The following is a 17,735-nucleotide window of genomic DNA, read 5'->3' as shown; positions in this document are numbered from 1 at the left end:
TAAGGAAATCAGAAATAACAAAAGAAATAACTCAAGGGCATGGAGTTTTTGTAAGATTATGGAATCTTGACACACATTATACCAAAATAATGTATATGAAATAGAATAAATAATAAACACCTTCCCTTAGTCACAATACTCAGGACATTGTACAGTTAGTAAGTTAGGAATTAAAATGAAAGCAATGTCTTCCTCAGCATAGCAGCAATACTGTAGCTATTAATTTGAAAAAGGTATGAAAATTGGCAGCCATCTTTGATTTTTGCCATACCATAATATTGATTCCCCACACAGTACTGACTTGAAACAGCAATAAAAATAATATTACATAGCAAATTTAATAAAATTTAAAAATTCATAAATTCGATTGTGGCCATTTTCGAAAATGAGGGAGGGAAGAACAATTTTCTTTCTATCTGGTTTCTTGACCCTCGGACCAAAATTGTTCCATATACCCGTGTCTTCAATTTGGAAGAGAAAACAAAACTTTTGCATACATTTGAAATGACTGAGTGCCTAGGCACCCCACTATAGTCAGTGGTAGAATAGAGAAAGAATGAAGAGGAAGATTTATAAAGATAGAATATGTAGAATGAGCAGAACAACGCCATCTAATGTCTCGAGATCGTAGTCGCAACAACCAAAAAGTAATTCCAGCAGTCGGGTTGCCAGATTTTATTTTAGCTCTAACTCTGTAAATATACCACTTTATCCACATGTCTAACCTTTTTAGGCGAGAAAGTAGCCCTTTAGATCCACAATGTGACGCTAATTTGTCCAAATAACATCTGCTTAAAGTTTTGTTCCTGCGAATTCGGAGCCACTCAAGTTAGCCGTAGCGAGTAACGCACTTCCGGTCATTTTCACAAAATAAAACACCCGTTGCCTTTTATTATTAAGAAAACCATAACGATAGAGTTGGTGCTTTTATTTTGAAAACAGGAAGCGAACATACCCTCGCTGTAACCAGAGACATTAATTAGAAGGACTTTGCTGTAACTGACTTGAAACCACCGAGGTACATTACATTGTAACGCCAGTGGGAGTAGCAGCAATGTCTCTGCATGTACTGCCTAATCCTAAACACCGATTGGCTTGTGTGTGGTGTCGTCAGAAGCAGGAGAGGCTCACGGTCGTAAACATCTAGTCACGTGTACTCTGAGATGGACGCGCAGGTCAGGAAATGACGTAAACGGACCGTATATGGTTTGTTATTTGTGTTATTACGTTATGTGTTGGACTAAATACATGGACATATTGAGGAAAGTATTCCGGTTTTATGGAAAACGGATTTCATATTTCACAAGAATGGATACTTGGCGAGCTGTACAGAAAGTGCTGAGTCATAAGATGATCGTTGTGGATAAAGGGAAGACTTTGAAGGTATGTAGCATTATAGCTTTTCTCACTTAGCTGAGTGGCTAGCCAAGCTAATCGCTAATACTATTACGGCTGTGAGCAACCATATAAGTCGTGAGTGGTCTTGAATGAATCAGAACAATCTAAGCTTTCCAACAATGTACGGCAAGAATATATATGTTTAAGGGTTGGTGTTTAAAACATTCAGAAGAACGCGTGACTACCTCCTAACATCCGTCCTGTCCCGTGAACGGAACAGCGTGCGTTAAGAGGTTAATGATCAAATATCAAAATCCGAATAGCGTCAGAAAGTCAACCCACTCTCCACATTTCCATTGCTACCGTTTTGATACTTCATGGTACACAAACAAATAGCATCTCATATGAAAGCTAAGACCCTGGCGAGTTCAGCAGTACCACTATTATTGCGCTTAAAACTCAGTGAACCAGCAGCCAAAGAATACAAAGTTAAACAACCACTTATTTACAGCGACTAACAGATATTCTGTCTTACCTTCGAAGTTTTGTGATGAAAAGTTGTACTTGAGAGCAAAAAACGCTGGTTTTAGTAAGTCCAACACGGCTGTACTTGTTTACAACTCCATTTCACCCAGTGCCAGCCTACAGTAGCTGCGCAGGAACAACAGACAACCCTGGCAACCCGCAATTCCGGCCGCTAATTGGCTGGTACAGTGTACACAGAAGTGTCAGAACGTCATTGTCGAACCCGTCAAAAATGTTTAAAAATATTAATTCAGACTAAATATTTTTTTTATGGAAAAGCAATACTTTCATTCTGTACCCCTCAAAACGCCCCGTGGCTGTATTATTTTTAAAAAAAAATATAGCTTTTAATACATATTCTACATATTCAAGTTTTAACTGGAGGAGGGGTGAAGTGTGCATTCGCCCCTCCACTTTCCCGCGTGTCTCCCTCTCCGTAGCAGCCGGACACAAATGGTCTCTCTGTTGCTGCTTCTTCCTGGTGCAGTCGACCAACCGGGACTCTTATCGTTCTCCTGGGCACCCCGTGGTTCTCTCAAGCTCTTTCCTCTTGTCCATCCGCTCCTCCTGCCTTTTGGCGCCTGTCCTGTCCTCTCCTTTACTTGCCCTCACACACCTGGCTCGCATCTTCTCTATCACCTGGCAGGAGGTGGGTTGGGCTCGCCGCGTGACATATGCAAACATTTGAAAATTCCTAAAGAGACATGAACCATTTTCTCTTTGCCTAACAAGACAGCCTTTACTGTCTATTTATTCAGCGACAGCTTCATAAATCATCTGATATCAGCACACCAGTATCAGTGTGCATAATGGTTAACTAGAAATTACATATTCAGAAATAGTGTTGCTATAACACAGTTTGTCCACCAGAGAGCACTTTTCAGCTATAAAATGTTCAGCTTAGCCGACATCTTTGTCACAATTCACAAACACATTTAACTGATGCTTATCAAAAGTGTCTATCTATAGAATAATTTATACACTTCATCAATCATCAATACAGTATCAGACAGGGTCCTGTGTATATTTACCTAAAAAATTATTGCTTTGAAACCTGATTTTTCATACTTCTCATTTAGACATTTAGATACACTTCAAATTCCACCTTTAAAAAGAGCAAAGTGTGAATCTAGTTTACACCTCCTGTTTTTTGATGTCTTCATTTTATGTTGCATTCATTTACAATAAATGAAACTGACTGCAATATTTATTTTGACCATAAATATTAACATGAACAACAGGACAATAAAATTGAGGAATAGTTTCAGTTTGTGTCTTCAGACAGCAGCAGAGTGGTTTTCTGAATCAGTTAAAAAACAGTCTGATTTCACACTTTTTCTTCTTCTTCTTTTTGGCCTGACTGGCACAGTCTGGTTTGCTTTGTGAGGTGCTGGCTGCTCAGCTGGAATGTAAAATCCAGTCAGTCGAGACTTTACAGAAGCACTTTTCTAGGATAGAAGTTTCCTTTCTCGAATGCACTGAAAATACTGAGCACTGAACAGCCCTCTAAGATCTGAATGGACATGGACAACAGTGTACTTGTGATTTTCTCTAAATCTGTTCGCCTGTGCTCCCTTTTTAAAGGTAATTTTATGGTTATGCACCTGTTTGTGCTGCCTGTTGTTTGTTATAAAATCCTGTCTCCCTTGATCATCATAAAATATTTTGTCAATAGGATATTTTATGATATCAAGAAAAGAAGAAAATCACTTGCTTTCCTTTTTCTATTTATGTCTTTCTGTATATCCATATCCGCATGCAGTGGTGTAAAGTTTACTCAAGTACTGTGTTTGAGCACAATTTTGCAGTACTTGTACTTTACTGTAGTATTTCCATGTGCTTTCTACATTTCAGAGGGAAATATTATACTTTCTACTTCACTACATTTATTTACTTTTCAGATGAAGAAATGACACAATGGATAATATTCATTGTTGATGAAACCAGTGGTTTCTAACCTCTTTGTCTTTTGACATCTTACAAAAAGCAGTGTGTAGTCTGGCTCACATTTCAGATGTCTATGAGTTAACAGCTCCAACAAATGGAGCAAGTGATTTTTCCCTCTAAACTTCTCACGTGATTTCATTTCAATAAATGCTCAAATGATTCAATATTTCTCCTCACATTCATCATCTCACAACCCCTCAGATTACACTGGTGATCCGACCTCTAGATTGGGAATATAAAATAGTGTGAACTAGCTCCAGCTCCAGCAGCTACAACAGTAACATGCTGCTCTAACACTGATACTTCAGTATTAATAATGTAATGATGTCATATATAATAATATATCAGTCAGAGGGACCAAACCACTACTTTTACTGTAATACTTAAACTACATAAAGCTCATAATACTTATGTACTTTTACTTAAGTAAGATTTTTCATTCAGGACTTTTACTTACTTACTTACTTACGTAATGGAGTATTTTGATATTTAGGAATTGGTACAATTACTTAAGGAGCTAAATACTTTTTCCTACACTGTTTGCTTGAAATGTTGACACGCACACATGCATGCACGCATACACGCACACACACTTTTAAAGAAAGACTCATCACTCACGTTGTTTTAATAGTTCTTTTATAGAAACGTGACAGACTTATTCTGTATCTCTGAACAGTGCAGTCCACTACCTTCCTCCATAAAGCTAAATATGGGAAGATTATCATGAATTATCAACACCACTCTAAATAAATGACTATTTGTACTTGATGTATCTGACATGAAAGCAAGGACAGCAGGTTAGGCTGTCAACAGTAAAAGCCACTAATATCTACATCTATGTTTATCTTACACTTACAATACAGACAACATAAGTAGTGTGAGACATTGACACAACCTACAGTATATGGACACTTAAGGAATTTTTTGGTAATAGGTTTGTGTTACTGTTGTTTGAAGTCGCCTTCAGTTCAATCAAAAACTATTTAACCCAAATGAAATTGTTGAATTGCATTACAGGAGGGTTTCTCAAAAAGTTTGACTCTTTCTTCATGTCAAAACTATTTCAACTTCTAAATAACAAAAACGTTCAATTGATTGAAATGAAAGTAACAAAAAATGTGTGTATAGTGTGTAAGTGTGTGCATGTGCGTGTGTGTGTGTGTGTGGAGGGGCAGGCCGCAGATCAGTAGCTTTTTCATCAGGCAGAAAGCATCATAACTCACAACAGGTACACAGCACACTACTTCCTGTTGCTTTCTGTAACGATAAAACAAAAGCCCCTCGTTGGATGTCACAAATCGTGTTCGTGCGACCGCCCTCCTCTGCCCCTGTGATCTGTCGGTTGCAGGTTCGGGAAGTCATTGTAGTTGGGGTGACATCTAGCAATCGCAGGAACGACCTACAGACAAACACACAGAGGGTGAGTTTCTAAATACAAAGGCTAATTTTCTGAGAATCAGTCACATAAAACCATACAAACAGGCACATGTGACAAACTGAAGATGAGTGATGCCTCTGTTGAAGTATTTATTACATGTTTTGACTGGTCTTTCATTGATCATCTAACTTCTATAACCCTAATACATTTCTGTGTGTAAGAATCAATGCATGAATAAGATTGAGATGATGCCACTCATTCTGTGACAATGAACGGTGGAAAAACAGTCAGTGAGTTTGTGCAGCAAGTCCCTGCAGGCCACTGCTGAGTTGCTTATATAAGACACACACACACACACACACACACTGTTTTTCCATATGGGCCACCTGGGTATTCTATCTACATCAAGGCTGCTAAAATCTAACTAGCTTGTCTTTCCAGTAGCATCTGACATCATCAGTGCCATCAGGGGTTTCATCAGCTTGAGACTTTCATTACAGAAAGTCACTGGGGTTATGGGTGTCTGGGCTCATCCATGTTTACTGTTTTACTGTAGTACATACAGTATCTATAGTACAGTGTAGGTACATCATGCATCTACAAGATCCTGGAGCAAATAAAATACAGCCCTCTAGTGGCTGACTTTAGTTGTTGTTTTTCTGAAGTCTGCACTGTTTTAATCATTTGAACCTAAAAAACCCCCAACACTGTACAGTATATCACATCACATACATATTCTGTCTCCTTGTTTCAGTATGAATGCAGCTGTATCACACTTATTTTGTGTAATTATCATAAAGCGTCTGTATGGTTGCCTCACACCACTCTTCCTCTCCCTCCATCATCTTTCTCTGCAAGCCACCCTGAGCGCCACCACCTGTTGAACAGCAAGGTCTGTGGCATTTCAGTCCAGCACTGTGTGTGCTGTCCATACCGTGTCAGTGCGTGAGTGTGTATGTGAGTGTGAATGACATGAGGCCGTTTACAGTGAAACAGATGGACAGAGTAAATATAACTTTAGACCTTGGCAGGACGTCAAGCGGGTGATGAAATCTTAAATGTTTCAGAGGGAAAGAAGCGGCAAACTAGTCTGTATACATGTCTGCATACATGTTTGCTACAATGAAAATCTCTGGACAAGTCTGTGTTGTCTTACGAGAAAGCTTTTATTCTGAGCCCAGAAAGCAGAGATCATTTTGTTCTTCATGGTCAGTTAACATTGATTATGTGTCTAAGAATACCAGTATTGAGTGCTTTTATCAGCAGGTAGTGTTTCTTCATGCTAGTATCATCAGTGAGTGGAACCAGATGAGTGGAAGATTACAGTTACACAAGGGTGTTTGTGTAAAGTGTGAATATTCACTGTGAACACTAATTATTCAGCGTGTTCCATTCAAGCATACACTCTGCTTCATGGATGCAGAAATGTTTACTTGGAAGACAATGCCAAGTACATATACAGTATTTGATTTTAAATTACAATTAAAGTGGAAATATTAGTTGTTGTTTTTTTAATAACGAGCATGTGTGAATCTGAAAGATAAATATTCACTGCACTGGTTTTGGTGGTTGCCCTTGTTACTCTTGGCATGTATCTGTGGTCACAGGTGCTCTCGTCAGTTGACATTTACAGAAAACCACATCTACAAACACAGTTTCCTTTGTGGGTAAATGAACACTGTGGTTTGACTTAGTTACAGTCAATTGCAGTTAAACTGATGGGTAACTCAGATTCAGTCAGCTGCTCTCGTCATCAGAGGGTGGATATAAATGTTTTGATCAGGTCTCACACCCACCACAGTTAATAGGGCAAAAAGGTGTTTGCTGGCAGGTGAATATACACTACCTTGGTCATTGAGCATCTGCTGAGCATTGCTTCCTGTCCTCCTTCTGCAAAGAGAAGAGATGAGAGGGTAAGTGATAAGAAGAGAAGAAGAGAGCAGTCTTGATGCATTTTATGTTTTATGTATAGCACTTTGAATTGTTTTGTTGTTGTTGTTGTTGTTACAAATATATTTTCCTTGCCTAAATATTTGCCCCCTTTTGCACTTGCTAAACTTGAAATAAGTTAAACTTTTGCAATACAATATTAAATATATTATATAATATTCCTCTACAATCACACAAATGTGTTATGTGTTAGATGGTATGGAAGATCACCTCTTGTCCTGGTTGAACTTGCACCTGCAGTGGCCACCTGGAGCAAAAGAAAAGAATCATGACCTCTTTTTATGACATCTGAGTGCATTTGAACATTGTTTGAGAGGTTTTATGGCAGGATTATGGATGCACTGATGCGAGTGTGTACATAATTTGCATCTTACTGAACAGGATGGTGATGCCAATGAGACAGAGGACGGCGGCAAGAATCAGGCCTCCAACACGCAGTCTGTGATAGTCTGCACAAACAGATCATGGTTATCAAAAAATGAGTTAAATATGAATAAGTCATGTCAATGTCACCACAGTCTAGAAACATACAAACAAATGACCCAGGTACACCCAATAATTCATATGTAATAATGATAATAATTAGGTCAAATGAATGACAAAGACTTACCAAAGGTAAATGGGTCATCTTCAGCTATAGAAACACAAATGAAATGGGTTAAAAGCTGGTCTCAACATCAGATAAATTAGGAGCATCCACATCTCAAACAATGACATAATAAAGTCAACAGTGCAAAGTGAGAGGAGCACATGCTATGGCCTAGTTTGATTTTCTCACTAATGATTGACATGCCTGAACATCAGATCGATACGTTTCAACTTACTTACAAAATTGTGGATAAAATCTAATCTTAATCTTACAACTCAAATATTTACAGTAGGTGAAGAAGCGGATTGAAAGGAATTTGTGAACGTGAGAAGCTGGTGAACTTACAGCTCTGTTCTTCCGCGAACACCAGGGACACAACTGCAGGAGTTCAGAGAGAGACACACACATTACCACAGTGAAACACAGCTGGATGAGTCCAATTTAGACTTTTAGACTTCGTGAAGTTTGGATAGACAATAAAAGTACAGAAAATGTACAAATAGTATAGATTCACATGGTCTGAACACTGTCAAAATTTAAAAAAATAAATTATATTATTATTATTAGTTTCATTAACTTCATATTGTAGTAGCTTTTCATACTGTTATCTTACTGATACTTTTGAGGAAAGACAGGTGCTGTGTCTAGTATGAGGAACTGCCATGAACTGTCAGTGTCTGTGAGTAAAGTAATCCTTAAAAACCTCCAGTCTTTGATGTGTTCATTGGAAAACCAGATCTGTTTAAAAAAAGTTACATATACCTCTGTCTGGTTCATCTTTCCTTTCTTTTTTTCCTTTACAACACCCAAAGCTAGCTGTGGATGTTGTTACTTTCACCTTTTCAACACTGTCACTGTGTAGAGACACTTTACCTACAGGGGAATGGGGAATTTGCTTTCCTGACAACAGTATATCGCTATGGGATACCTCTGCCGTCTCTCTCCCTTCCAACGTGTTACTTAGTGTCACAAAAATGTAAATAGTGGAGCAATGTGCTGATGGAAAACAAACAGATTCATGCAGTATTTCCTCTGTAAATGGGAAGTGGAACAAACAGGTCACGAGAACTTAGCCATGTGACAATATTACAGTGTCTGAGTAATGAAAACCTGAATGAGTACATATGCAACCCAGTAGCTTCATGGCTTTTAAGAAGATGAACTAACTTAATACAGACTTGTGACAAAGTTTGATAAAAAAGTAGTTTTAGAGAGTTTTACTCACGTGTCATCAACACCAAAGCACAGATCTTTGACATCTTCAAGCTTGAGGCTGTTTACCTGCGGAGATAACAGCAGTCAGTGATATCAGCTACTAAGAAGGCAGTTAGACTGATGTGCAGCAATTAGTCTTCACTGCATACTTAGTTGCCATAGCCACAATACTAAACAATTAGGACTTGTATAACCTTGATATCTGCAGTATTATGTTTGACTAATGCGTGCATGCAGAATGAAACCATTAACTAAATGTGGTGGGTTGGTTGGCCATTTGACGAAGGCTCTAGTTGTGTTAACATGGGGTAAATTGAATTATCTCTAGTCCCAATGGCACAAATAATCAAATTTTAAATTTGTGCGCATGTTAGAAACTGGCTCATATAGAGTCAATAGAGAGACCTGAAGCAACATTTATACTTTCTGTGTTTTCTGAAGGGCACTAAAGGGACTTCGTCACACAAAGACGTACTTATCACTACTACAGAGCACACATCCGCTCTCTCTGAAGCGCACACAAAGGAAGAAATCAGATTGAACTCAGATAGGCACAAAGTGGTCTCTCTTGCTGTCCTTCACACCCAGACACAAAGAAACTTGATCTGATGTTGGTGGGTACAAAGTGCTCTAATGGAGCTTTAACAGAAGAAGTGAATCTCTTTGAGTGATGCATTACACTGCTGCCATGTAAAACCCTTATAATGTCTACTGCAGGCTTATTACATTAAACATAATTTATATGTTTGTCCCAATATACATGTAGTCACCAGTAGGACCATATGGATCTATTTATTTGATTTGATTTCACTTGCAAAAGAAAACAAAAAAAATCCATCAAAACATTATTAACATGTGCTCACCCTTCTGAAGCTATTCTTGTCTGTAATGTCATTTTAGTCTTATTCCTAGAGTACATTAGTGTATAGAGGGTAAGGCTATCCCTTGTTGGAGATATTTTTATTTTTCAATGTCATTATTAAAAACACAAAAAAAGCTCTTTTATCTTAAAGATCTGTCCTTTTACTGAGAGCAGATTTACAATAATCACACTTATATCAGCCTTAATGAATATGGTACATTTCCTGACAGCCACAATGACATCCCACGCTTTGTTCTGAGCTGCGTCCACGTTGTGTTGGCTGCCATTTGGAAGAAGTAACAGCAGCAGCAGCAGCAGCAACAGCAGAGGCAACATGTATGTGTTGGGAAGTGACACACCTTTCATTACATAGCAGGGATTTTCCACTTACTGTACTTTTCTGTTCAGACCTCTCCACAGTGAAAAGGAAGCACGCCCATGCCAATTTCAAACTGGCATTTACACACAGTCACGTGTGAGTAAAAAACTCTCACAAACAGATATGCATGCATCAAGCTGAGTTGACTGACTGTTTATCTATGAGGTGATCTGAACACGTCCTGTCCTGGCCACCTGCAGTAATGGAGTATCTAAGCAAATTAGCTTGACTACTGTACTGGTCTGAATTCTTCCTGAAGCTACAGCTTAGTCTTTGCAGCAGTATGATCTGTCTGTCCTCTCTGTTTTCTCAAACGTGAACTTTATGGCAATTTTTTTGGAAAACATTTTCTTCTCTTTTATCTCAACATTTTTGCCTATTTGAGAATAAGGGCAGTAGTCATGTAAGGCCACACAAGTGAAAACACTGCTGTAAACTGTTAAAATGTGATGATGTAATGCTGTAGTGATGAAAAATACCACAGTAAAGATTGAGCTTCTAGAGTAAAGTCCCAGCTAGCATTTTGTGTGTGAAAGGAATCTGACGGTAACCTTTGAAACTAAGGGGTTCACAATGATGAGATTGTAAGAAAATGTGCCTCCTCTGCTGTTGGTATTTGGAGTTTGGCAGAAAGAGAGAAAGAGAAGAGTAGGACGAGTGCTTCTCTCCTGGTACCGCTCCACAGCAACCCAAAGCGAGGACGGGGGAATGTAGAGGACGGGAAACATGCCAACAACCACTACAGGAATGTTTACCTCAGGCGCGCAAAGAGTAGAGAGGACAGAGAAGAGGAAGAGGATAGAAATAAGAGAGAGGACAGGGACAGGAGATGAAGACAAAGATGGTAAAATGAGGGTTAGACTATTGGAAAGGTTGAGCACAGGAGAGAAAGAGAAGAGCAAAGGGGGGTGAGGAACAGAGAGAAGGAGGGTGTAAAAGAGGTGGCGCCCCCCCTGCTTGTATTTAAAGATCGGTTTCTAAAGCAAATGTTAGTCTAAGGTGGAGCCAAGAGGTGAGTGCTAGAGGTGTGTATTCAAATCATTGTAAAAAGGACAATGGCACAACACTGTTGGATAAGTACAGCAAAGTGTAAAGCTGAGTGCTCATTTGTACCAGATGGCAAAATACATTCATCATTACAGAAAAGGGGCAATTTCACACTGGAGCCCCACAACCCAACAGCAAAAACTAAGCTAACTCCAGTTTCTCATATATGTAAGATCATGCAATCAAATTGATCCATAATCTAAGAACGCTGCAGCTCTACAACACAATATTCAGTTCACATCTGATTTTCTTTGACCTTTATGTAGTTACAAGTTCAAGCTTTTGCAAAACAGAAATCATTTTCAGTTGTACTGAACATCAACAGTTTGATAGAGGCTGATACCACAGAAGGCTCTGTTATAAATGCAGCCATTATTATGGAGGGCATTTTCACAACCTCCGGGTACAAACTCCCTGTAGAGCCACTTCTCCAGCTCCGCCTGGTCCAGAGATAAAGACTTTTCTGTTCTGGCTCTGTCACGCTACTCGGCCTGTCTCCGACTGTCTCTTGTTTTTTTTGTTTTCAGCTTTTGCTACATCTCTCTTTCTCTTCCTGTCTTTCAGGCTGTTTTCCACATTATTGGTCTCTTGCTCTGTGTCTCTTTACACCCTCTGCTTCCTCCATTTCTGAGTCTGAGACTCATTCTGTGTCTGATACTCCCCTCCACTTATCTGAAAAGCTTGAAGAATCGCCTGTTTGTTTGAACCCGCTGTTTCACACTGCTCTTCTGCTTTTGTCAGGCTTGTCTCCTCTCCAATCCTCTCCAGCGTCTTCTTCTCCCTGCCACAACTTCCCTTTTCTACCACACTTCTGCAGATCCTTGCTCCTTCACCCATCCCTTCTCCTCTCCTTTTGTTTTAGCTTTTTCCACTCATTTATCCCTTCCTTTGTACACTCCCTGCAGCACAGTTCTAGGCCCTCTGCCCATCTCACGCTCATACACGATCATCTCCTCTTTTCCATCCCAGCCTTCCTCCTCTATACTCCATTAGTGAGGTTATACAATAAGCTGTGGGGCTGTCAGAACTGTCACAACTCTTAAAAGGACGGGTATTTCATTGTTTTTTTTAAAAATAAGGTTTTAATAACATTCTGTAGCTTGCCTGTAGCTCCATAACTTTATGAAAACATTTTCCATGTGACCTGATGTAAGTTTCTGTTCAAATGGAAACACCCACTCAGTCATTAGTCTTCTTGAGTGTGTGTGTGTGTGTGTGTGTGTGTGTGTGTGTGTGTGTGCGCGCATGCTCTAACTTGCATCATTGCGTTTTGCTAAAGGCTGAATGGGCGTTTCCATTTGAACAAAGTGGAAAAAAACCACAAATGGACACATCCTTTAAGGACCCAACAACTTCTACTACTACAAACAAACAAACACATTGTCCAGTTTCCTGTGTGACCTGAATTAACCTAATTACTTGTGTGCCTGTAAACCTACTAAAACATTAGGCAAAATACCCCCTAACTCTTATTTCTTGGCTAGATACCATCAGAGAAAAACTTGTGGAGTATCCAAAGCGAGAAGGGATCTTATTTTTTCATGTATAAATGAACTTTTCTTCATGTTGGCTGTACTGGAGGTAACAAAATCATCAAATCTACTAAAATTGATCCACTGGTGTCTATGAAGTTCAACAACAAATGTTATCTGACAATCTAAAAAAACGTTACACTACTCTGGACCAAAGTGTACGATGAACCAACAAACCAACCAATATCACAATTCTTACTTAAATTCTTTCCACTAGCAGGGCAAAAACCATTGTAGTGACACTACTGCATGTTAATGGACAAAAAATGTCTAAACTGATCTGCAGTCCTGGATGTGAAACTGCTTCTCTCAGTCACTTCCACCAATAAACGCACACACAAACCCACATGAACCGCCCCCCCCCTCCCCCCCACACAGACACACATATACAGGGCCACAAAAAGAGTCCAGACATACCGAGAAAGACTACCAGCTGGCTTTAAATGTGAGACTAGTGTTTACTCCCATGTGACTTAGTTAGTAGTAACATTTGTCAGTCTAAGCTGTTGAGTTGTTGCAGTAGGATACAAAATGTCTGAGTGTTTCATTCATCCATTTGTTCTTTAAATCCTGTTTAGTATCATATGTAATATCAGGTATATGTGTTTTTGAACAACATGCACTATTCATCAAGTACTGCGCATCAACTCAACATATTTTACATTGTGTATGATCTTAATGCTACTTTATCATCAAAACCTACCAAAAACTAGATTCCTGCCTTCTCTGTTTTGTGTGTACATGACAATGTGTGTTATGGGATGTGGTGTTCACAGTGTATATTTGTCACTTGCTCTGTTTCTATTTTTCCAACACACCCACCCACTTGAAAGCTGGACACCGGTCTGTGTGTGGAGGTGTGTGTGTGTGTGTGTGTGTGTGTGTGTGTGTGTTCCTGTACTGCACTACAAAGACAGCTGCCTATTCTCAGTGGCATGTGTTTTATTCCTAAATTAGCAGCACTGGATTCCAGCGTTCGCCACATCCTTTATGAGACACACATGCGCACACACAGGAAAGTCTCGGTGACGACGACGTTTGCTTTTTTAACTCAGCTGAGCCTGAGACACAGTTGAACTTATAATTTGTTCCTCCCTTCACTTTATCAGTCCGCTCACTAAACGTGTCATCTTACAACTAATGTGCGTGATGTCTCTGAAAAGGTGATGGGTAAAGTGCGTCATGTGAACTGCAGATGTGTTCCTGAATTATTAAAAACTAGACTTCTTTGCCTCTGTGGCAGAGTTCCAGCTGATCCATTAATATATTAAAGCAAAAATAAGGAAGGGAGACAGGAAGGAAGAAGCGTGAGGCGGGTCGTGTGTGGGGGTAGGTTAGGGACGAAGAAAGAGAAAGAGAAAGAGATAGGAAAACACAAACAAGATATCAAGTTGGGGAATAAGAGCGAGTAAGAGAAGCAGGAGGAAGAATTCAAGCCAGGGGGAATGAAAGAGGGAGGCAGGAGGAGGAGGAGGAGGAGGGAGAGAACGGTTGGGAAAGAGAGGGAATGAGGAGGGACACAGAAAGACAGGAGGGTAAGAGGGAGTGGAGCATACTAGAGCCATGAGTCACACATGGTAACCACAAGGCTAGCAATGAGCAGCTAGCAACAGCCTTCATGTTCTTCACTCTGCAGTCTCACAGGAATCAACTGAGTGAAAGATGAGTAGATTTATCTCACCATCTTTCCATAAATCTCTGTTAAAGTTGCACTAATGGACAAGTAATAGAGCTAAAGATATGGTATTACAGTTGTAACATTGCTGTGAGCTGTAAGTAAATAATACATTTGGACTGGTTAACAAGTTACAAATGGTAATCTGTTTCTCTGCTGAGCTGTAAACAAAAGCTTCATGGTTACACAGTGAATGCACTGAAGGTGAAGGTCACAGTCACATCTCTGGTATACAATATCGATGTGTTTTTGTTGAGGTTTCTAAATCTGTGTCAGTGAGCCACCAAAGTGCTGCGAGGAAAGGTGAGGAGAATGTGTGTCTGTCATTTTCTCCTTTCTATCTCTCCTCACTGTTTCCCTTCTCTCACCCGCTCCCCTTTTCTTTTCTTTTTTCAGATCTGTGGTCATGTGAAGAGAGGTGAGAACAGAGAGCTAAGTCTGTCTCACCTGAGAAAGGAAAGACAACTCTGTCTGTCGCCACCTTCGTTCGCCCTCTCTCTGTCTCTGCCTTTCACCTTGTAACCAGCATCTCTTTTGAGACATTCACATGAGAAGAGTTGAGCTTTATTTAAGTCAAAAGCAAAATAGATGGTTCACATCTGGACAGGTGTGAATTGGATGTGTCACTGTATCGTTCTTTCTCTTCTCGTTAGTCAATGATGCTTTGCAGATGCATCAGAGGAACCATCTCCTTACTGCTATGAAATGTGGCCCTTTTTTCATAATGTAGAAAAACAGTCTTTGCTGAAACAAATTCCCAATATGTTAGAACACTAAAATATCCAAAAGTACATTTGGCAGTTTGAGGATAACCTCTGACCTCATGATGTTACTCAAAATTGAAGTCAAATCTGATCGTCACCAAGGAATCATATTCATTCTTTATCGGTGGGTTTAGGCAGAAGTCCTTATTTCCATATTTATGCAAACAAACTTCCAAATTTACATCCAGCACCTGGTGAGATTCCTCTATTATACAGCATTAACAGATTGACCATGTTAATAAAGCCAACAGCTGTTTGAAAAGTTTAGCCATGTCTATCCTTTTCTGATCAGTCAGTTGCTGAAAGCACTTTGCCAAATGTGATTTGTTAAAGTGCTTGAATAAGTGTAAGAGAAGTCATGTAGAAATATCACTTCCAATAATGCTAAAACAATTAAACTGATCCAAAATTGATGGATAACAATGTGATAATGTTTGACTGATTCATTCATCCAAGTAAACATCTTATAAAGTCCTGCAACTCCTCTATTCTGTTTATTACCAACTATTGTAAATCCAATACATATCCAATATATATTTAGGTCTTGATTGTTGAAATTAAAATATTGGGAGCATTTTATAGTGTAAAGTTCTCCATTACAACCGTATTTCAAAGCTCCAGTATCTGTCCTTGTCTGAATCTGTCCTTGGACCACAGAGTAGCAAACTGTTACCACCATTGCCCTTATCAGCTGGCCTTTTCACACACGCACACGCACACACACGCACGCACACACACCGACAAACAGCATGTCATCATTAAAGCCTCACAGCAGGAGGTCTTCACGGGTTGAAATAAACCGGGTGAGATAAAGTTAATTGGTGAGTTTGAATATTTCTACCCGTAGTCATGACTGGGTTATCTAATTAAGGTATTTAAAAACATTCATTTAAAACAAATGGTCTGATACGAAATATAAACTTGCACAGGCAACGTCACGGGTGTATTGAGTCAGTTTCTCTCTTATCTGGATTAAAGAACAAACAGGCAGAGTGAAACCTTAAAGTCAATCAGTGTACTTTAAGCTTTAAGCCTGCTGTGTACTTTTTAAAATATTCACTAGACATGAACAGTGTGACAACAGAGCGCGTGGTCCGTGAGCGCGAGGACAAATGTTAGCAGAAAACATATTTACAATGGTAAATAGTACAATAGACCTATACATTGTACTTTTTAAATTAATAATATATTTTTATCTAGGAAAAAATAAAGTTTATATGCTTAATTTGCTCCTTTAACCGGATGATACATAATGAATAAAATATTTCACAACAGTTTTCCTTCATACTTATCCAAAAAACACGAGCCTAAATGTTCTTTTAACGTCAGCTAAACTGTGCCTCATGACTAAAAAGATGCCCATTTGTAAAAACTTGAACCTCATAACAAAATGTCTAAACTGAAGAAAAACACTTATTGGGGGGGGAACCAGTCTTCTGAGAAATAGATCTCATCTCTTTGTTCAACACTCACCTCTCTCACGTTGTGTTTCAGCAGCGGCAGAAATGAGGAACTTTCTCTTAGACAGCCAACACCCTTCACTGCCGCGACTCTCAACAGGTTGGCTTGGTTTTAGAAAAGGGGGCTGAGTTTAAAATACTGGGTATTTTAGTTGGTGAGTCCAGACCCGGGGTCGGTTTGTGCTGCTGCTAGGAGAGCTGATGACTGGAGGGAGAGGAGCGTGAAGGCTGATCCAGGACCAGGACTGAGATCCAAGGGGAGGAGAGCTGGTTTAATCTTTGTTTGTCGAGAACGAATACGAGGGAGTTTGTTCAATTGAGCTGATTTCCTTCCACGCTGGGATATAAATGACAGGCTGTTAAGAATATAATATAGCCTAATAATACAATAATATAGTAAAACAGCATATATTCACTGTTAAATGGTAACTGAACATACAATTGGCTCCTTTAGTCAAGGAGATTATGTCATTAAAGGTAATACAGTGAAAAAATGAGGATGGTTTTGAATAATGACATTTATTTTGAATTGGATGTGCACACCAAAAGTTTCTAGCATTGTTTAGTTTTTTTTACCTCCTAATTCTTTAAATATTGAAATGGTTGACCACAGGTATAATCTAACTCTACAGTTTATTCTGAAGCATAACAATACACAGCAGGCAATAATGACAAAGCATCACATCATGTTCCTGATAAAGAAGCACAATTTGAGTTTTGACTAAACTAAGCAACGGATGTTAGACAGACTGAATAATTCCACATGAGTGTACAGGGATGAACATCTTTGTGAAGATAAATCACAGACCTTGGCAAAATGAAAACATAATGGGGGCTCTCTCATGACATGTCCACCTGTAGATGCTGCTAAAGTTCTCTTGGAGAACTCCAGCAGCATTCAAGGTGTTTCTTTGCACAGGTCTGTTCAGGTATAATCTTCTCATCATCTGCTCTTCTCCCTGGCTGAAACCGGTTTGGCAGCAAAGCTATCAGATTTCACTGCTGTCATCTTCCTCTTTTCTACAAGGGAAGGTAGGAGAGGAGGGCGGGGTGACAGTTAGCATTGCATTGTGG

General features: G+C 39.3%; 1 protein-coding gene across 1 annotated transcript; it reads right to left on the bottom strand.

Annotated features, from left to right (window-relative positions):
* Nucleotides 1-4,429: 4,429 nt before the first annotated feature.
* Nucleotides 4,430-16,803, bottom strand: LOC128366462 (FXYD domain-containing ion transport regulator 3-like). The gene is made up of 8 exons (XM_053327182.1): nt 16,675-16,803; nt 8,953-9,008; nt 8,073-8,105; nt 7,749-7,772; nt 7,513-7,587; nt 7,349-7,385; nt 7,035-7,078; nt 4,430-5,209 (listed from the first exon to the last, which is right to left on the bottom strand). Exons 2-8 carry the CDS (start codon nt 8,984-8,986, stop codon nt 5,190-5,192), a joined length of 267 nt encoding a protein of 88 aa, XP_053183157.1. The 5' UTR covers nt 8,987-9,008; nt 16,675-16,803; the 3' UTR covers nt 4,430-5,189.
* Nucleotides 16,804-17,735: the final 932 nt, after the last annotated feature.

Source organism: Scomber japonicus, chromosome 10 (assembly GCF_027409825.1).
Source record: "Scomber japonicus isolate fScoJap1 chromosome 10, fScoJap1.pri, whole genome shotgun sequence".
Taxonomy (NCBI): domain Eukaryota; kingdom Metazoa; phylum Chordata; class Actinopteri; order Scombriformes; family Scombridae; genus Scomber; species Scomber japonicus.
The sequence above is the reverse complement of the archived record's forward strand: the minus strand, read 5'-3'. Positions and strand labels throughout refer to the sequence as shown.

Excerpts from the sequence above, each read along its gene's own strand:
- LOC128366462 (XM_053327182.1), bottom strand. The coding sequence starts at position 8,986 with ATGTCAAAGATCTGTGCTTTGGTGTTGATGACAC. Across the intron at positions 7,079-7,348 it reads AAGTTCAACCAGGACAAGAG|AAGGAGGACAGGAAGCAATG; the intron begins GTGATCTTCCAT and ends TTCTCTTTGCAG. Across the intron at positions 5,210-7,034 it reads GCAGATGCTCAATGACCAAG|GTCGTTCCTGCGATTGCTAG; the intron begins GTAGTGTATATT and ends GTTTGTCTGTAG.